This window comes from Tachypleus tridentatus, chromosome 2 (genome assembly GCF_004210375.1).
Source record: "Tachypleus tridentatus isolate NWPU-2018 chromosome 2, ASM421037v1, whole genome shotgun sequence".
In the NCBI taxonomy this organism is placed as follows: Eukaryota; Metazoa; Arthropoda; class Merostomata; order Xiphosura; family Limulidae; genus Tachypleus; species Tachypleus tridentatus.
In genome coordinates, this window is record NC_134826.1 from 133881855 (window position 1) to 133904109 (window position 22255).

General features: G+C 33.5%; 1 protein-coding gene across 23 annotated transcripts in view; it reads left to right on the forward strand.

Moving 5' to 3' along the window:
• Positions 1-22255, forward strand: part of LOC143245160 (uncharacterized) — a 64552-nt gene that overhangs the window by 33473 nt on the left and 8824 nt on the right. For 20 of the 23 annotated variants that reach the window (XM_076491155.1, XM_076491154.1, XM_076491158.1 and 17 more), the window contains 8 exons: positions 1312-1521; positions 1749-3745; positions 6463-6654; positions 7676-7763; positions 15286-15435; positions 19047-19145; positions 20713-20826; positions 21889-22089. In XM_076491155.1, coding sequence (XP_076347270.1) covers positions 1312-1521; positions 1749-3745; positions 6463-6654; positions 7676-7763; positions 15286-15435; positions 19047-19145; positions 20713-20826; positions 21889-22089 — 3051 coding nt within the window. The remainder of the gene's footprint in view (positions 1-1311; positions 1522-1748; positions 3746-6462; positions 6655-7675; positions 7764-15285; positions 15436-19046; positions 19146-20712; positions 20827-21888; positions 22090-22255) is intronic. The other 3 variants (XM_076491177.1, XM_076491176.1, XM_076491175.1) reach the window with 1 other exon arrangement.

Consider the following 22255-nt stretch of genomic DNA (forward strand, 5'->3'; position numbering starts at 1 on the left):
TTCCCTTGAGTCAAGCAAGTATAACATTCCACTCAAACATTATATGTAATTAAGGAAATTCTTTCACTGTCTAAGCTGGAAAACCTGTTTAAGTTGGAAATTTTTCTTGGTCCCAAGCAATTCTGCATTAGACAGGTTTTACTGTTTTAACATAGAGGGAGTTGCACACTTACCCATCCATGCACTTGTTTTTTATTAATTTATTCTGCATAACAAGCACATAATTTGGAAGTGTTACAGTTACTACATAACAAAAAGAAAAAGTAACAATTGGTGTGTAAAGATCAGAATTATCTCAGCTCATTGTTTCAAGTAATGTTTGTAGTTATTCTGTTACCAGACATATTCTAACCTGACGGTTCAGGGTTCAAATCCCCATCACACCAAATATTATAGTTCAAAATCAACTTTGATAAAAAGTGAGATAACTTCTTAGAACATTATTTTTACTTCAGTTCTTTGGAATTTTGTTGTAATTTCCTAAAGGTTTTCCTACTATTTCTAATATCTGTTAGTCACATTTCTAAACAGGTTTTTGTATGACAAATTGAAAAAAAAAAGGTTAATTATTTTAGGATTTGCTTTTCTCGTGTACTTTAATTTTTATGCATTGCCTTTAAAATTCTACACAAAAAGGATTTTTTTTTTACCAAAAATATTTTCATTATCTTTATCCAACTTCAAACACTGACATATTTGCAGTTCTGAGAGCTCCAATGATCTTTTTTAAATTGAGGGCCAGTTGATATTTTGGATATCTAGTCATTTCTAGTATCTATAGCTAAAATAAAAACTAAAAAAGTGATACCATATATATTAATTAGTTCCTCTGTAAGAGTTTAAATACATTAGCTTTGTGAGGAAGATTCTTAATGAATTTTAATAGAATCACGTGAAATTGACCAATAACTGTTAAATTTTGTTTATGAATGTTTTATGACAAACTATGTAAATAAGAATAAAACATTTATAGAAAGTGTTTGAAAAGTGAAGTCAGTTCTACTGACTGACAAATATTCATAATCTGACTTTCATTAAGTTGAATAAAAACATTCACTTAATTAAGTTTCAGCTTCCTAATTCTTTCAGGAATGTAGTAAAAATTAGCAAGGTGGTATAGAAGGAATGTTTGGGCATGACTGTATGTGACAGTGTAATTAAGCCTATTAAGATCAACAGCACGAGATTCTGCTTTCTTTTTTTTCAGCTCAGGATAAATTGTTTAATGAACGAGAAAAATTCTTAAGAAACCTTAAAGCTTGTGTTCATTATTTGACTTGTACCTAATATTCGTTTATTTTTAAAATCTAGCTACAGCTCTCTCCAGTCTCTACTGCCTCTCAACAGATGGCTGATACAATGGCATCCCTAAACACTGCCACAACCCAGTCTCCAATCACATCACTAGGAGGAGCAACAATACCTAAGCTTGTTCTAGCAAATATTCGCCACCAAATGGCCACAAGTCTCCAGAGAATGAGAGAATTAGAAGAGCAAGTGAAAGCTTTACCTATACTTCAGGTAAAATTCTTTATATTCTTGATTTACAGTGGATTTTCTGATTCTGTTCCAAATACAGCATTTATATATAAATTTAAAATGTAAGTATTAAGAAATGTTTTCAAAGATATGTATTTCTGTAAATAAAAATGTTTGCAGAATTTACATCAGTTTTATGTATCAGCTTTTTTAAGCTTAGAAATTAGTATTTTTGTTCATAAAGTAATGTAGGGCAATTATTTTTAAAGGTGAAACTATCGGTATTAAAAGAAGAGAAGAGGTTACTGATGCTTCAGTTGAAAGCCAAAGGTAAGAAATTAGAGCATGGAACCACTGGAGATGAGAACAAATGTACCATGGAGAGAACCAAGAGTGATGGTGAAGAGGAGGGAGGAGACAAAATTACCTTTTCAAGACATCAAGACCAATCTGATAAATCTGCTTCTCATATGAATCAAAAGACATTTGATTCTCAGTCTTTGACTCTAGAAAGTGGTGGATCAGAGTCTGGTAATGATAATCTTTCTTCTAGTGTGACAGCAGTGTTGAATACCAGAATCCCCAGAAGGAAGCATCTGGTAATTACTGATGTACAGCAGAAATCATTTAGCGATCAAGAAGGAATCTATAACCAAAGTTTGATCTATAGCAATATAAAGAATCTGAAAAATGCAGGAACTAACTGCCTGGTACTTACCCGAGATGTTGGTGTTGGGCATGTTCCAGAGAAGGTTCGTTCTGTTGGTATAGGTGATGAGAACGTGTGTGTAACAATGCAGCAATTTTGTGTTAAATGTAATCGAAGAGAAGAGACACGATCCTCGCCTGACTCATCGTCCTCTTCTGAAGTTTCTGAGAATGAGTTAGAGATTAAGAAAGATAAGAAGTACTCATCTAGACCTCGAACACTTAGTTGTATTAGGTGTCGAGAGAGATTTAATAAAATCTTCCAAACTAGAGGTACTAATACAGACTTGTACAAGAAACTCCACCAATTCAAGTTGGAAAAACTGACTTGTGATGTTCAAGAACAAGTGTCAGTGGCACCACAGATTCAGCCCTGTCCAAAATGTGAAGAAAAACGCATTCAAAAATTTCAAAGTGTGGCAGTTGGAGATTCTCTACCACATCTCACAGCATCAGAAAATTCTCGAGCATGTGGTTCTTCATTGATTATCAGTTGTGCTGTTAATACAGAAATCGCTACCCACCAAAACCTTGGAACGTGCACAGAATTAAAAATGGCTGATATACTAACCCAGCAAGAGCTTGGTCCTAATAAACTCTCGATGAAGCACCAAGCTACAAACTGTGTTCCCGTAGCAACTATGTCGGAAGGAATACAGGTTTCTCCACCAACTATTAAAACTAGGGATGTTTGTTTGCAAGGTAGCTTTATTGATATTCGACATGTATCCATTCAGGTAGACATTCCCTTTAAAAAAGATAGAGGTGTAGGGACAGGGAGAGTGGACAACATAGTGTGTGATAAGTGTTGTAGCATTGAAACACAGAGTATTGCAGTTGGATCAAATAACATGCTTGATGCACCTTGCCATCGCTGTTCTAACTTGCAAGTACAGAGCAAAGGTGTTGGGAGTAATTCAGTACACGAAACTTGGTGTGAGAGATGTAGAAACAACGAAACTAGAACAGTTGGTTGTGGTAGTTATTCTGTATTTGAATCTTTCTGTGATTATTGCCAGCTTCGTCAGACAGAAACAGTAGGTATTGGAGACAGTAATGTTAATTGTGTGTTATGTGATCACTGTGCTAAATTAAAAATCACGGATGTTTCTGTAGGAAACAGTGGCGATATTCAGCAACATAGTGTCGGAGTTAACACAAGCACTGACTCTGACTTTCTTCGTCTTTCAAGGGCAACCAGCTTAAATAGCGTTCGCTTATGTGATAAATGTAATGCTACTATTCAGTCTGTTGCACAAGATGTTGTGGAAAAGAATACTTCACCCACCTCTGGTTCCCAGCCTCCAGTTCATTCTTCACGAATCCCTAGACCCATGATGTCTACCAGTGCTGATAGTCAATCTGTTACTCTAAAGCTGTCTCCTCAGTTGAAAAATAAAACTTATACTGAACAGGAAACTTCAATAATTAAGGTACATAAGGAATCATCTTCCCACAATTCGAGTTTTCAAAATCCCTATGCTCGACTGAGTGGTGGCAGAAAAAGTCCAATAAAGCAGAGTTGTTCAGAAAAAGAAATGAAAACAAAAATGTTAAGGTAAGACATATTGTGCTTAAATTGCTAGCTAAATTGTTTTCAGTTGGTGTACTAACAGTATAGTGTGTATTAAATGGAACTGTTGTGTTAGGTATATACTACCATTTCTTTGTCCTTTTTTAAAAAAAATTTCTGAATTGTATGGAGTTTAGTAATGTAATTTTTTGCAATAAAAATGGCTTAAAAACAACTCATAATAAATACAACATTTAAACACACTGTTTTAGCATTTAATATTGAGCAGTATCTAATGTTTTTGTTTAATCATCAGAGTGAAACCATTAGTATCTTTTTGACAAAATACATTGTAGAAACATTTTTCTCAATTTAATAATGAATGTAGTATCAGATAAAGTTATAAAATGATGACCTTGAATGTGATAATTCTTTGTGAACATAGAAAAGAAGGCAACAAAAATTGACTTCTGTTCGAACTCAATAAAACACAAAGTGTAAAGTACTAAAATTAGGTATTTAAAACAATGTTTTGCACAACAGTTGTATTAAAAAAAATGTACAACAGATGGTGCTCAGTACAGAATCAAATAACACATAAATGATTCACAAATGTAAATATATAAAATCATTTTTACATGCACACATGTAGATATACACAATTGTACCATAAATTTCATGATATAACTGTTTTTTGCATGACTAGAGAGCTTGAATTTTATAAATACCTTTAGTTGAACAATGTTACATACATGTACATGGGTCTATATAGATAAATATATAATATATTTAAAGTATTGCCAGGTTCAAAACATTGTATATTTTTGAGTTTGGTAAGTTGGTAGTAGTCTCCCAACCTTAACACTGCTCTAATGGCAGTGACTGTTTTTATAGTGCTATGTATACAGGAGGCAAACAGAGTTTTGCATTCTTTAATATTAACTTTATAAACATTTGGGTAAACATAGTTACTAATCATCACTTCTATAGCTTTCTCCATATGCTCTTCTTGTTTTCATTATAAATTCTAAGAACTCATGAAGAGCAGAGGAGAACAGATCAACAGACTAATTTTGCCATATCCAGTTCAGTAACTGATATAATGCTGTGTTTGACATCTCTGTAATCACAACTTTGCAGTGTCACCTTATTGTAGACTCTTCAGGACTTTCATTAGATACAGGATGCGAGTGAACCACATGCATGCTTCAGCTATCCTGTTTTATCCTTTCCTATCAGTTTGTTAACCTTAGAATAACTCGGTCACCAGAACTACTTTACTGGTTGCAACCTTTTTGAGTTTTCTGTGCTTTAAAAAAGTTTTTTAAAAATAATTTTGAAGCCATTTCTAATGCCTTTTTACAAGCAAGAAGAAAGAAAAGTATATCTACTTCTGTCCAACCACATATATTTTTCTTTTCTAGTGGTCAGCAGTATTCTCCTAGTTTATATATTTTTTTTGTCCCTCAACATCTAACAAAGTTTCACTGTACAGTTACTAATTATGGCAATAAGTTCCAACACGTGCTAAAAGTTTTCAAATTAGTTTTCAAATTTACCAGCTAGTTTCACCTACTTCAGAGGCATTACACTGCACAACAAAGTTTTTGCTTCTTGAACACTTGGGTGTTCCTTATAGATTTTGGCTGCTGATCACGAAAATCACATCCAAATTTGCCCATCACATACCATTTCATCAAAATCTTCAGTTTCACCAGGACATTACTACAGTGGAAAAACAATATCAGGGCAACTGGAATCCATCAATGCTTGCTGACTACTGTTGGACACTGCAACGTGATGCACAGGACATTGAATACAAATGAAATTCAGGAACAAAACACTTTTAATTATGTTGAACTTAATAATAGCGTATTAGAAACAAACATAATTAAATACATTACTGCCGATAAACAGTTAACTGTCTATTTCTCAGAGTTCCTATATGATGAAGCAAAACCAAAACTATATTTGTACATACCCACCAGGTACCTGTCACAATCAGCAAAAACTTTTCAGGAAGCAAAACTTAAAATTGTAGTGCAGTGTTAGAGGGAGAAAAGGAACAAAATTATGATATTTATACAGTCGTTGAAATCATTTCTAGTTTTAGTAAAAATAAGAGTGGTAAATGTATCTTCATATATTTAATGTATGTTTATTTTCTTGTTTAAAAGTCAAAATGTAGGAAATGGTGTTTTTAATAATCTTGATTTTCAAACTTTTCTGTAGACCATACAAAAGGCACAGCAGAATTACTTGTCTACTTTTGAAGTTTCAACAACCTACTCTTAAAAATAATGAAAAACCTCTTTAAACTACAAACTGTAAACTTTTTCATTTTAATTATCATGGAAATATTTTTAGAATTAAATCCTGTGCTTTCTCAGACTTGATAGAAAAAGGAAATAATGTAGATGATTGAAGTTATTAATTTTTATCTTCTGAATTATTGCATTGTTAATGTGTTCATGCTAAACACTGGACTGAAAGTAATAAAATAAACTTTCTATACATTGTGGCAACTCTAAAGCTTCATGTCAGAAGTGTGCATTAATATTCAGTAGATTATGCTCAAAGTTGGAATTACATATACTTCTCTAAGTCTCAATCTTTAGTTATTTTTGCTACTATTTTGATATGACTTTCTGATTGAGTTAAAAAGCTACTACTGGGTTGTTGCTTTAGCAAATGTTATTGAAAATTCATACCAGAACATTTCAAAAATATCAAGTTAAAATCATTCTTTTTTTTTGCTATAGAGATAAAATAAAGGTTGGAAAACCAACAGGTGAGAGCGAGTCTGACACAACAGAAAGTTCTGATTCTGAAAGTAGCAGCAATGTAGAAGACAGTTCTTATGAAGGTGTTGCAGGAAACATAAGTTCTGCTAGTAATGTAAACAAACCTAGAACAATGATCTTTGAGCCAATAAACCCCAATCGTCAAGAAAAGTAAGATTCTTATTCACTTAATAAGACCTTTGGTAAGACAAGAATTTCAAGGACAGTAAATTTTCTGAGAGCTTGATACTAAAATGTTCATTTTATAGTTAGATTTAAGAAATGTAGGAGTCAGGTTATGTCAGTTTTGGAACTCAGCCACCAAAGGAAATATGCCCTCCATTTAAAAAGTTTCACGTTACTGGTATCAATAATCAGATAAAATTTATTACTGCTTTCTTCTCTTTGATAATCTTTTACTGTCAACATAAGATTTAAGTTTAAATAAATGTTTTTACTTTGGCCCATGCTACATCTCAGTGACAAGTTTAAATGCCATATCTATGTTTTAAATTGAGCTACTTAAAGCTAAAAAATTCAGATTTTGAACTTAAGTCTTAATCTCTGATTATTCATATCTGCTTTTGTATTATTTATATAACTCATTTTGTATTATTTTATGGTCGTTGTTCATTTGAAGATGTGTATGACTAAATAGTCTGTGGAAATTTTATTTTATATTATGCGTTTTTTGTTTTGTTTTTATTATTCATCTCATAAGTTTTGCTTCTTGCAACTCAAGTTTCATCACATTCAAGGTCCTCTTTAGTTTGCTTTTAGGTTAATTTTAAATGTTGTATGACAACTTGATAATTTTTAGTCTTTTTTTTTTGTTAAAGAGAAAATATTTAATTTCCATTGCACAGCTGTATTTCCTTGACAACTTTAGTATTTTCAGTTTTGGGTGAAAAGATTCCTAAAAAAAACTGCAGTTTCCTTGCTAGAAAGCAAAATGAGTAAAAGGTTAAGAAATTTAGAATATTGTTTCTATAGGTGTGTTTGTCATGGGGGTGTATCTTTAATCTGCAACTTTAATGAAGTCTTATGCCACTGTGAAAGAAGACTTCTGTGGTTGTAGATTGAACAAACGAAATTAATGTGCTTGTGCATGTTCATATATTTTCGTACATCAATGCTCAGAAACACAAATATAATATATTTTTAAGAGGTTTTGAATTTTTATCCTTTCCAGGAATGAACCAACTAAAGAAATGATGGCTGCTTGCAAAGTGCTGAACGATTACTTGGGAAAACCAGAAAAAAAGTATGAGAAGAAAGTGGTGAGTTGTGGAACCAGTTTTTAAAAATAATAAACCAGTTTTTAAACAATTGGAAAATATTACAAAATAGTATTTTATTTTAAAACTGTGAGGAACTGCCTTTGCTCATGGTAAAATATGAACTATTGTAAACACTCTATATGTGATTGAAACTGAGATAGTATGATTATATAGTTTTCAATCGTGAGTAAGTGTTTGAATTATAGCAATAAACTCACTTCAGTTAAATCCAGAAATTTTCTTTTGAAAGTAAGTATTAATATTTAAATGGATATTTTGAAGGGGAAGTTTCTTATAAAGAATACAAGGACTATTTGTGCAGGTATTCTTAAATTTTACATTTAACCTCAGTGTGGCTTATTTGTTTAATGTAACTTCCTTAAATAAACATGAATTATATGGATATACTATAAGTATCCTCTAAATAAAGTTTGTAAATGAAGCTTTACAGGCTTTGAGATTTACTTGTTTTTCATGTGTGCATGTTTATATTATTCTGCTTTTTACAGGCCTAAATGTCATGGACATTTTTAAGTGATTAGCTATATATAATTGTTTATTCAATTGCTTGGACTTGCCCATGCAGTATCTAACATTAAATTGGGAGTTTGTTTTCACCTCCTGAACTTATAACATGATTCATCATATTATTCCTTTATGAAATTAATGCCCCATACAAGATCACTACATAAGCCAATAGCTTATTTGAACATTATTTTAAGACTTCTTTCCATCTGATGTCAGAACTTAGATGTGAAAAGAAAGTGGATTACACGTTAAGAGGTAAACAACCAATTTTAATTTAATTGGGACAAGATACAATAAAGTTAAATATAGTAACTTACAAATAACTTTGCTTATTACAAATGCCATAGAATAAGTTCCAAAACATACCACTCATTGACACTTTAGCTATTCCTTGAGCTTGACTTTGCCCATCCAAGCATTAGTCTCACTTGCTTCAGTTTTCACACCCTATTTAAATGCCTTTGGCATTGTGACCTCTCCACCTACATCAGTGTGCCCTTTATTCTGGAACTGTATGTAAGCACTTCACTTGGATAGTATAATTGCTTTTTGTTAACAAAGCATTGGTCAGTTTTCTCTGAAACAGTGCTGTGGTTTATTACTTTCTGGATTGTGATTTTAATGTCACTTTGTGGATTTCTGTACCATTACAATTTCCTGTAGAGGTTTTTTGTGAGTTGATCAGTTGTGAGATGAAGACATATAATTTTCTGGGGGATATTTTTCTGGGGATTATGAGGCTACTTTTCATGATGATTCAGGACATTGTGAGGAATATGGACTCATTTGATGGACACTTCTTTATTAAATTGGCTTCCCATGAGCCAGTTTGGATCAACTATCTCCTGCTCCTTTTTATCCTCTTCAATTAATCACTCAGGATTGTGAGATTTTGGGGCTTTCTTTGGTGGCCATTAGTCTACTCATTCCTTTATGGCAGAAAGTCAGAGAGGGACTACTTAGTTTTCTTCATTACCCAATGTTGCTTGTTCATGATGAGAGATTTACTGCTTTATTTCATGATGGGATAAATATACCTTGTATCCTCATTTCTCTGTTTGCATGCTTTGGTTTACTATCACCAGGTGGGTGTATATTTCAATTTCACAGAGTAGATCCACTTTTGAATATATGGAGTTCCAGATTGGACACTGTGATCACCTTGAACATATGACACCTTCTTATTTTTATATCCCCTTGCTTTTGTTCCTTGCTTTAAGAATATTCGGAAGATATTTCATCTTTAATTTCAAAGCTCTTTCACTTATGTCAACTGTCACCACCATTGTCAGTGCCTACTTTAGCTGGGTGTGGAGTCTGTAGGAGTGTAGTTACAATTGATAGAAACTTGGTTTTTTTCACCATAGATCTATGTGTACTTGATGTTCTGGCTTTAAGGTTGATATTTTTGTTGTCTTCTCCACCTTCATTATCCTCCAAACCTGTGGTGTCTTTTTTCTCCAACTGATCAGCAGAGTGTGGATTTTTGTTCCAAGGCTGTCAGAAAATTATTGGTTCTGGGGGTGGTGGTTGTGAGTCAATTAATTTCTTCCAGGATTTTATTTCCATTTATTTGTTGTGCACAAGGTGACAGAAGATGGGTTGATTGTTCTCTTTTTGTGGGTTCAACCAATTCTTCAATTCTCCCAGGTTTATGGTGAAATCCTCTTCTCAACCTGTGTTGACATTTTTCACCAGGTGTGTGGATGACCAAGTTTGATGTTGTTTTTGCATTTCTCCACATCCACATGGTGAATTTTACTTTCCATGTTGTGTGTCTTCTGCAGAATTGTACGAGTTCTTAAACATGTTTTAACCTGGGCTTTGCCATCTCCCATCCAGCTCCAGGCTATGGAGTGAGTAGTCTGTCTCTTATGTGAATGGTTCTATCTCTTTTGGAAGATGTGGGCATATTTCAATTTCTGATTTTTTGGGACGAGGACACATGCTGTTCTTTCAGTGGTCACTGTACAATGAATGGATGTGGATTTCAATTGACTGGATCTTACAGTCTTCTTTATCAGCAGCAACATTGTAGTTTTTCCATGATGGTTAAAGCAACATTACCATTACTGTGCCTATACCACTCTTTTGTCCTGAGTTTTATCTTTTCATGGATGTTTCACTTCAAGAATGGGATGCACATATCAAAAATTAGGAATTCCAGGGCATATGGATGAAGGATGAGACTTCATTCTGTCTCAATAATTTAGAACTTCTCACTGTCCAACAGGCTATAGTTCAAAGTATAGATATATTATAAAAGAATGTCATCATGATCCACTCCATCAATTCAACAGTGATTTCTTAAATCTCCTGTCATGGAAGCATGCATTCTTGGGACCTTTGTTTTGAAATGTGGTTATTGTTTATAGGACTCTTTCCAATCATTTCAGCCTCCTGGCTTGCTGTATTCTTGGGGTAATGAATTTAATAGTTGATTACCTGTTTCAGCCCAATTACATTCTTCCATCCAAATAAATTCTATGTTGTGAGATTTTCTGATGAATTTAGTTTCAGTTCAGGTCTCCAATGATTGATTCATTCACCACTTATTGAACCTTAACCACCAGTAATTTTGAACCTCAGTATCTCATCCTCAGGTTTTGGCAATAGTTGCATTCAGTCCAAATTGAATGGAATTGCATGTCTATGATTTTTCCCTATTCATTTGTTCTGAAGAGTTCTGGCTATGATTTAATCCTCTACTTTAGAGCTGTTACTAACCCCAGGTTGGTTGGCTTAACCATGGTTTCCTCTTCTACAGTATCTTTAAGTGGGTACATTTCTTCCTCTTTGTTTAGAAAATTCCATCCAACATTTACCTATTGGATTTACCTTCTAAGTTTGCTCTATGTGTGCCTCATGAGGAGTTTGAGACCACTTCATCCAAATGTGTTCACAATATCTAATTTTTGTCTATTCAAGACTCTAGCCTCATATACCATATATCACCTTTCTCTTAATGGGTGTTTTTGTTGCTGATGGCATGATGATGTCGTAGGTTGATGCTGTTTGTATTTCATGTGCACATTCTACTTTGGTTCTACTAAACCCTGACAAGTCCTTTCATTTTTAGTCTTTCTTTGCTCGTTATTTCTCAACTCTATGACTAATCAAATACTGATGATTTGTTGTGTCTTGTTAGAGTCCTGAGGCATTATGTGGTTTGCAATAGCATCTTTTGAAATGATAGTACTTGACTCTCTATTCATTGGGATCCTTCAGTTTCCACAGGTTTTCCTCAGTTACATAGATTAGGTGTATTCACGAATATATATGTTGCTTATTCTGGACTTTATGGATGAGGAATCTTCTGAGGGTTGCACCTCTTTATTAGAATCATCACATTTCTTTGTATGTTGCTGCCCATTTCAATCATCTGCTGGAGGACATCTTGCAGGCTCTTATTTTGACCTATCTTAACACTTTTCCCTTATATTCTTTACATGATCTGTCAGTTTCTTCTTCTGAGGATTTGACTACCAGTTGTGGCCATTTCACAACGTGCTAGATTACAAGGATGAATGAGTATTTTTGTCTTTCTCTTGTTTCTTTACTTGCTAGGTTCTCTTACTCCTTTTTCTCAGTGGATCTCACTCTGTGGTGAGTGTTGCCCAAACAGGTGTTTTCTTTTCAATCCAGTTATGCACTAGCAATCACTTTCTCTCTATACTTCCTATTAGTTGAAACAGGCTCTGTAGAAATGAGGTGTTCCATAAGACCATCTAGGCACTCATGGAATATTGTGAATAAAATGAAAGAGTTTCCTGTCCATCCCTGCCAACTGTTGGGTTGAAAATCAAGTTCAGCTTGATCTTAAAACTTTGGGGAATGCAATTCACTTATTGCACTGTTTCCAGAGCACTGTCCTTCAGGATTCCCCAGTGCACATTATCCCTGTAGATTCTACTAGTGGAACTAGGGAGTCTTTATCACATCCAGTTTTTGATCACCTTGGCTGAAAAAGGCTTATGTGATCTCGTCGTTCTGAACCTTGGAAAATGTTTCAGGATTGCTTACTTTCTCATTCGTATTTCAGTAATTTAGAACACATTACTCTGTCTATGGGATCCAATCAGAAATATATCTGTGTATAACATTGTAATCCAATTTCCCTCGCTACCGGTATGGGTAATTCAAATCCTGCTGTTGTGGAACCTTGGCTCTCTGGTTAGGGTTTCCATATAGTGATGATCACTCATGTACAATTACGCCTTTGATATAGGAACTAAATTAAAGGAGAAGAGCATACCTGTTTTGGATGTAGTGTGGTTCCCCCACTTTTGTACCATCCTTATCTTGGTTACACTCCCATTCTATGCAGGTGCTTTCTATGTGGATCATGCCTGCACTGGTCCTCTCACTTTCTCAGTGTGGGATTATAGCTGAAGTGTCACCAGATGGTAAGTGTGTTATGGAAGGTAACATTATCCTAACTTGAAAATGTATTACGTTATTACTTACTTTTGTGGACACTCCCACCCTTCCTCCTGACTAAGAGCTGGTGCTGATGACTGGGATGGTGTAAACTTTAAAAAAAAGAGGTTACATTATCTGAGTGAGGTGCTACTATATATAGTACTAGGATAGAGGGCACATTGATATGTATGGTGAGTGTCACAACACCAAGTGTACTTAGGTGGGATATAAAGAATTGGAGCAAGTGAAACCAATGCTTTGATGGGCAAAGTCAAGGTTGAGGAGTAGCTAAAGTTTCAGTGGAAATACACATTATTGGAAATACATTTTCAACTTAGGAAAATGTTAACTTTCATAGAGACTGGAATTAGCTTGTGATACTTTGCAAAGAGGAATTCTCTGGTTTCAAGAACCAAACCATCCCATCCTCTGACAAACTTATAGCTTAGGAAATAGGTGTCACAGCTCACTGAATTCTTAAATAGAATTAATATAACAAAGATATTTCTAACTTTTCCATAAGGCTCAATACACTCTACAATGCTGGATATCGGTGAAATTCCCTAACACCTCATTCAAAGGATATCTTGAACGTGACGTTACTAAAAAAATAATTAAGTCTCGAGGATTTGTATAAACCAACCAATACAGGAGGCAGTTAGAAACTAGACAACATAGCAGTATAATTTAAGTGAAGGTATGACACATTGTCCACATAGCACTCTACATAAGAGTTTTTAATGCACTTCTCTTTCTGTTGATGTAAAGGCTGAATAGCATATCGAATTTGATGACATTGAAATTTCCAACTTAGGGTTGTGTGTATCTTTCATGGTTCTTAAGTTATCTTTCTTAGAAGACCACTTGATGAGTTACAATATGCAATTCATTGGATATATTTTGTATTGAAGATACCTGATACCACAATCAAAATAAAGTAAAACATAAGAATAAAATCCAGCAAAGCGCATCAAACTGGTTGACATAGGAATGGAAGAGTTATTGTTTAATATAAACATAAATATTTAAATAAACAGAAATGGGGACAAAACCTTCAGCAGTGTTGTTAGATTTATCTTAAGTAACAATGAAGATTTTAATAAATTGAAGCTAAAATTTCAAACTATGTAGAATGGACGGCAACTGCCTGTTGTGGAGACACAAGTGTAGAGGACTTGAAGACGAAAGGCGGAAGACTTTCGAAACGTCCTCTGCACTTGTGTCTCCACAACAGGCAGTTGCTGTCCATCCTACAAAGTTTCATCATGAATGCTCTGCCTAATCAATTTATTAAAAAAAAAAATTCAAACTGTTAAACTGAGAATATAGTTAAAACTTTGAAGTCAAAATTTCTATACAAAAAAAAGCTTGTTCATAGTACTACTACGTGTAGTTAGAGCAAACAAGAAGACTGCCCAGTTTCAGTGATGAAGATGTCATGAGAGCTGAATTTTAGGATGAAGTGGATAATATTCTGAATAACGTGTAAAAGGAGTGTTGAGTTTGGATGATCTTGTGCAAACCTGGTAAACAAAGATTTGATAAGTGGTGACAAAACCAGTATCTAGAAGGTGATGGAATGAACGTCAATGTAACTAACTAAAAATATCTCAAGGAATGTATATAAGGATACAAAACCTATTTGAAATTTATCTGTAATCGTTAAGACTTTAAATAAAATACCATATATATAAATGGTTTTGATTAATATAATAATAAGTTTCAATTTAATAGATAAACAATGAATTGTAAATTTCAAGAAAATACTTGTGTGATTATAAATATATTTTATTTTATTTTTATATTATGTGTAAATAATAAGCTAAATTTATAGCACAGGTACAGAAATGGTCTCATGTTTCTCTTATTCTATACTTTGAAGTTATAGCACAGGTACAGAAATGGTCTCATGTTTCTCTTATTCTATACTTTGAAGTTATAGCACAGGTACAGAAATGGTCTCATGTTTCTCTTATTCTATACTTTGAAGTTATAGCACAGGTACAGAAATGGTCTCATGTTTCTCTTATTCTATACTTTGAAGTTATAGCACAGGTACAGAAATGGTCTCATGTTTCTCTTATTCTATACTTTGAAGTTATAGCACAGGTACAGAAATGGTCTCATGTTTCTCTTATTCTATACTTTGAAGTTATAGCACAGGTACAGAAATGGTCTCATGTTTCTCTTATTCTATACTTTGAAGTTATAGCACAGGTACAGAAATGGTCTCATGTTTCTCTTATTCTATACTTTGAAGTTATAGCACAGGTACAGAAATGGTCTCATGTTTCTCTTATTCTATACTTTGAAGTTATAGCACAGGTACAGAAATGGTCTCATGTTTCTCTTATTCTATACTTTGAAGTTATAGCACAGGTACAGAAATGGTCTCATGTTTCTCTTATTCTATACTTTGAAGTTATAGCACAGGTACAGAAATGGTCTCATGTTTCTCTTATTCTATACTTTGAAGAAAAAACTAAACTTATTGTAAAAAGGTACTTTTTAAAGGATAGAATAATATAATACATTGAAATGTTATTCAACTAGTGGTTGTTTTCTATTACAGAAGTCCAGCCTTGTGCTCATACAACAAGAATGGTTCAAAGTGTCCAGTCAAAAAAATGCTAACCCTCATGTTGTAGAAGATTACCTTGATACATTGGAAAGCTTCTCTAACCTTCTTTTGAGCCGCGTGGTCAACTTAACTGATCATAATGCAAGTAACAGTTTTGTTCTGTTATAAAATTTATGTATTGCACATGTAATGTAACAGTTTTATACTTGTACTTTGGAAGCAGTATTGGAACTAAACAACTGCAGATAACAAAAAGGAAGTTGAAGATACATTTTTGTCATCTTGACATTTCAAATGAAACTTAAAATTTATTCATTACATTAATATTACAATGGTGGTAATAATCTAACTTAGACTTTTTATCAATGATGCTCTTTGATATATAAGCTATAATAATGGTATAAGGTTTATTTACAGAATACTCTCATGTAAAATAATAAGCACTTAAAGTTGTAGATTTGCAAAGATCTGTGCTGAGATGCTTGCATACCTCATACTTGAAAGCAGGTTCCAATATAAGAATTGATTTGATTTTAAGCTTTGAGCTTTTTTATTTTTTTCTAAATGATATTTTCTTTCATGACAAGTGTTTTGAACATTGATGCATGTGTATTCAATGTTATATTTTATGTTTTGATGAGGTCAAATAATTAGAACCTTGAATTTTTGAGCATATGCTAGTATAAAACATTTAACATCTTTAGACCTAAACATACTTAATCTATTTATGCCATTAGGTGTAGAAAAAAAGCCTGTAGGTTTGTAATTGAAAATGCAAAATGTTTGAAAAAAACGTCTGTAAACAAAGGATCAATATTAGATAACTGCAAGATAATCATTAATCTTAAAGCAAAATATAGTTCTTATTCATTCTGATATGTGTACATATGGAAAGTAATGTTTATTATTGGTTACTTGTTCGTTACTGTGCACACACCTGTATTAAGCTTTATTTCTAGTTCCTACTTATACACTTGAAAGATAATAGATGTTGTTTAGCTACAGTTTATTACTACTCCTTACCCATGGAAGATACCTAGTTGGTTCTTCCTTGCTCTACACATAACTGTTAAGGTTTGATTTTTGTTCCTCATTAACATGTACATGTGGAAGATAGTTCTTAGTCTTGGTAAACTATTCCTTACTTTGTACAGGTTATTATTAATGTTTGGTTCTACACCCTTGTGCAAATTAATTGAAATAAATAGTCATTTTACAATATTTTCAGCATGGCAGCCGGTGTAGGCTCACTGGACCCGCTGATTTCCTTTAATAGTCACTTTTTCACACAGAAGGCATCATTAGCTGTGTTTTGCAGTACGATTGATCTATTTTTGGGATATATTACAAAATTTTGAGGAATATTATGTCATTCAAAATTGCATTAGACTTCTCAAAAATGAGGCTATTTTTACTGCTAATCAGTCATCTTTCATCCATCATACACAATGGATGTGACTCCTAGAACGTGTACAAAGATTGTGACACTGCACTAGCACACTGGCATGACTTACAGGAAAATCGCAGACATTGTTGGTGTTAGCCTATCGACCACCAGTCATGTGATCAATGGCATGGTGAGTACCTGATCTATCAGTGTGAAATGTAAAGGAAGATGTGGCAGAAAAAGGAAAACAACGCCAACAGACGACACTTATGTGGTTAGGGAGAGTGTGAAAGATCCATGGAAGACAAGTGATGCCATAAAAAGAGATTTGGAGATCAAAGGAATAAAAGTCAGCTCTTCAACAGTTAGTCATAGGCTTCTTGATGTCGGTCGAAGGGCAAGGAGACCAGTCAAAAAACAACTTCTTACCAACTCAATGAAGAAAAAACTGTATCAATGGGGTCTGAAATACAAGAACTGGACACAAGAACAATGGAGGAAGGTGTTATTCAGTGACGAGACTCATTTCTTCGTATAGGGTCAAAGAAGTCTGCATGTTTGCAGATCTCCAGGTGAGAAACTTCGAGAATCTCACATCAATTAGTTCGTAAAACATCCCTTGAAGAATATGTTTTGGGGGTGTTTCAGCTACTATGGAACCAGAGGCTTACATATCATAGAAGGTATGATGCGTGGACCATGGTACATTGAAGTTTTGCAGAGAAGAGTCGTTCCAGAATTAAAAAAGAGATTTCCAGATGGATCTGGCATTTTTCAGCAAGTTCTGGCTCCATGCCACACATCAAAACTTGTGAAGAATTTTGTGACTACAATGTGAATAAAGGGTCTGGACTGGCCTGGAAACTCTCTGGACTTAAATTCTATTGAAAATCTTTGGTCGATTTGTAATGAAAGACTTCAGGGAAAAGACTGTACTACGAAAGATAAGCTAATTGAGGCCATAATTTAGGTGTGGTACCGTGATCCAAAAATTAGTAAAGATTGCAGTCAATTTGTGGACTCAATGCCAAAGCGGATTAATGATCTTCTGAAAAATAAAGGCGGTCATATCATATATTAATTTGTGAGTAATTTTTGGATTCTCAGAAATAAAATGCAAAAAATTGAAAACATAATTTTCCGTCTTGTTTCAATTAATTTGCGCAAGGGTGTACTTGCTTTTTAATGTGCAACTCATTGGGGTTAATGTTTTGCTATATTTCATTTTTCCTTTACTTGTATCCATAAGAGATAATGTTTATACACAGTTAATTCCTCCTTACCATGTCACACTTAAAATACTGGTCATGGGTTCCAATTTCCACCCGATCAAACATGCTCAGCCTTTCAGCTGTGTAGCGTTATAATGTGATGATCTATCCTGCTATTTGTTGGTAAAAGAGTAGCCCAAGAGTTAGAGGTTGGTGGTGATAACTAGCTGCTTTCTCTCTAGACTTTCTTCACCACTAAATTTAGAAACAGCTAACACAGGTAGTCCTCCTATAGCTTTGTGCTAAATTCCAAACAAACTAAGACTGAATTCTTCTGCTGGTTATGGAATGGAGCTCATATAGGTAAGTTTAACACCAGTCCCTCTAACTATTCTATGTACAATTTTAGCTTTCTCTAATTGGAGGCGAATGATTGTAAAGTTAATATTTTTCTTAATTAAAAAAATGTATTTCAAGTAAATATCTCTATACATACTTCCATCATTCCTCTCCACTTTCCTTTTACTTGTGGCATTATCAAAGAATGACATATTTCATGCATGAATGTAGAAAGAGCATTTGCACTCCTGTTGGTGATACGCTATCAGGCAGTAGCACAATTTCACAGGATTCATGTAAAAGTTAGTTGTGAGTTTACACAAGGTTGGTGGTGTGCAAGTCTCTCAGACAGATTAGCATAATTTTCAAGAAGAAATTAGCTATCTGCATATGTAGATATCTATTGGAAATTCACTTTTAGTTAAGGTGAATGTTTAATATTATCAAACTATAAAGTTGTATCTTTTTTTTTCTTAATCAAAATCTTTGTTCATCAACTGTAATTTTTTTCCTGAAAAGAGTAAGGTATGTTTGATACATTTCTGTTTGTTTTCATCAGTTTTGTTGCAAAGAACGTTTGTTTTGGATAACAAACATTACAAATACTTCTATTATGAAAGGTATTGTGTACCTATTTAAAAAATACATCTTGTAACTATCGTAGAAGAACTACAAGTCATGTTTTGATAGGGAAGAAAGATACATGCATGTCTCAATGTTGATAGTTGACTGTTATTTGGAAAGAATACAGTAGTTTATACATAACTCCTGCATTTTGCTTTAATATTTATTGTATCTGATCATGTGGTTTTTAGGGTAATACAGCTATGCATTATGCTGTTTCCCATGGAAATTTTGATGTGGTTAGTGTCCTGTTAGATTCTAAAGTTTGTGATGTCAGCAAGCAGAATAAGGTAAGTTTCAAAGAAGTTGAGTGAAAACAAACAAGTATTTTAATTAGCAGAATATTTGCTTCAGCTGCCTGATTATACTATAAATGTTGAATGAAGTTGTTAATATTACTGAATTGTTAATATAGTTTTGAAGAGGCATGTCTATTGCATATGTATTTTCTGAAAAATACTTCGGCTTCTCTCAAGTGAAAGGAAACATAGCAATAAATTGGAGATAACAAGGTAACAGTGGTGGCTCATCAGGTGAGGACCTTTTTGGCATTCATTATTCATGCCTCTGATCTAAAACAAATGTTTTGTAACTTTTGTTTCATTTGTAATAATCTGTGAGAGCATAGTAAAACATTAATTAATTTGTATTAAAGCTTCAATTTCAACTTGATGTTTGTATATAAAAAAAACAGCAAGTGCATTCAAGTAGAGAATGTAACATGTCAGAATTACCCAATACCAAGTAGGGAAGCTTGGTTAGGCAATCTATAGCTTGGGTAAGGAGGAAGTGAGAAACAGACCATGCAGAAACGAGAATTTGTAGGAAGTGGCATAGAATAATTAAAATTGGTTGAAAATGACAACCTTTATTGCATGTGCCTCACCTGTTCAAGAGTCACCACCTACCACTGTTGGATGATGTTCAGTAGTTTTAAAAGCTATATCATGTACAGCTTCTAACAATTTCCATATGGCATGTATTTAAACTATCTTTACATTGTTTTAATGTTACAAAGTTACTAATCAAATAGATATGGTAGGTTGTATAGAAGAAATTAGAAACATTCATACAGACAGGTGCTTAGTGGTAGTAACTAGTAACTATAATCGTTAATTAAACATTGTTGTACTTTATATATAAAATAATCAGTACTGAGGTAAACTACAATCGACTGAGTAACACAAACTAATAGAATTACTGGAATGTCTTTTTAAAGTTTTAAAAAATTTTTTAATGCAATTGTAAGGTTTTTAATATTGGGTAATATAATTCTTATGGATGAAATTCTAATATGTTTTTGTTAGTACTGTTAATGTTTCAGGCTTGCTTTCTTCTGTTAATAAAAATGTATGTATTCCTGCATCTTTTTGAATTTCTGTAAACAGACTGAAGGTAAGCTACTTGCTATAGTGTATAACATTTATTTTAATTATAAATGTTTGTAGAAGTAGGAATTGTGTGTGTGTGTGTGTGTGTTAGCATGTCTAGTTGTGCTATTGTGTTTTTTATGTAGCTTTGAGAAGTAGCCATGTGTCATGTTGTGTTACTTGTCGGCACAAGTTGAAGTGCTTCGGTTTGTGCACGTGAAAAATTAATTTTTGCAAATACTCTATGCTGTTGATATTTTTTAGTAAATGTATAAACAGATTTTGGCTGTTTTTATCAGTAACATTAAAAGCCATTAGTGTTTTAGTGATTAATGTGTACTATAAATTTTCAAGCTTTGTCCTTATACAGTGTAATTGCTTGTGGCTTCAGCTATTTTTATCTGTAAGAAGGCATGACTTCATATAGCAGCTTTGCAATGCTGCATGACTTTGTTTTGTGAACATGCATGATTCCTCTTCCACACAGGCTGGATACAATTGCATGATGTTGGTGTCATTGGCAGAAGTAACAAATGATGCTCATCATGATGTTATTCGTCGGCTATTTCAGCTTGGAGACATTAACACCAAAGCAACACAGGTTTGTCTTGTATAATTGTAGAAGAAAATCCACTAAAATGCTTTAAAATTGTCTTTTTAAAAAATATTTGGAGCACATTTTTGATATTTATACATTTGTATCATATCATGTATCTGAGTCTGTTTGAAGTTTGTATTTGTAGGAGAAACGTTTATTTTCACTATCCAGAAACTTCTAGCATTATATGTGGTGTAGTTGTCAATATGCTGGGCTGTGGATTGGAAGACTCAAGGTTTACATAATGAAGTCACTGAATAAGCTCAACACAGTGTTTGCATTATAAAAGTGTATTCTGTCCTTTTATTTAGTTAAAAACTGAGCAGAATGTTTAGTGGCAGTGGCTACTTCAACTGGTTGGCTACAGTCTGATTAGTAGTTTGAAATTACCTGTAGCCTAGGTGTCTCTGACCTCAATTTTTAGCCTCAGAGTAAAAATGTATGAATAAGTTAGGCTATAAAGTAGAAGTATTAAAAGGGTATATGTAAATTTTAAAAGTTGTTAGCATGGGTAAAATTTGGCAATGTAACCCAGTTTTAATTAAGTTGTTCTTCAGTCTAATGTTAACAGTCTTACTGGTTTTTCCTTTAATTGATAGGCAATTGGGTTTGCTCAGGGTATTAATTAATTAACTTATTCCATATTTAGATATAGATGGCAGAAAAAAAATGTTTGTGTGTGTGTGTATTAAAATTCCAACTTTTGACTGTCTCCTCCATCCAGAAATCACATCAACAAGCAACAGACCTGTTAATACTTTAGATAGTAAAATGATATTAAATAAATGGGTCAGTCATTTGAGATGACCACTGCTGCTGTGAGGTCTTCATTTTGTGGGAAAACTTGCAAAACTCATGTTCTGGAAACAAAACCTCATGACCACTGAAAGAATAATAGATTTTCTTATATTTGTTGAATCATAAGAAAGACTTTTTTTCTTTATTTTTAGTATTCTAGAATAAATATTTAACTAAATATTTAAGTTAACATCACCAGAAAAACAAATTGTCCTTCTAAACAAATGCTTCTGCAGTTTCTGAGGACTTGTGTAAATTTTCTCTCAGAATGGTCAGACTGCTCTAATGTTAGCTGTTAGCCATAAACGTGTGGAAACTGTGAAGATGTTACTAGAAGTTGGAGCTGAGGTCAACTTGCAAGACAATGATGGATCCACTGCACTGATGTGTGCTGCTGAACATGGCCATATGGAATTGGTGAAACTTCTGCTCTCTCATCCTGATTGTGACCCATATTTGACTGACAGTGTAAGTTAGTTTTATTTATCTAGTTCCAGAGTGTCATCTGCAATTAACTTAAAATGCTAGTTACAATATTATCTTCCTGATTCCTGATTGTTTTCTGGACTTGATTGACAATGTAAGGTACAGTTTTATTTATCTAGTTCCTGATAATTTTTATTTGGTCTTGACC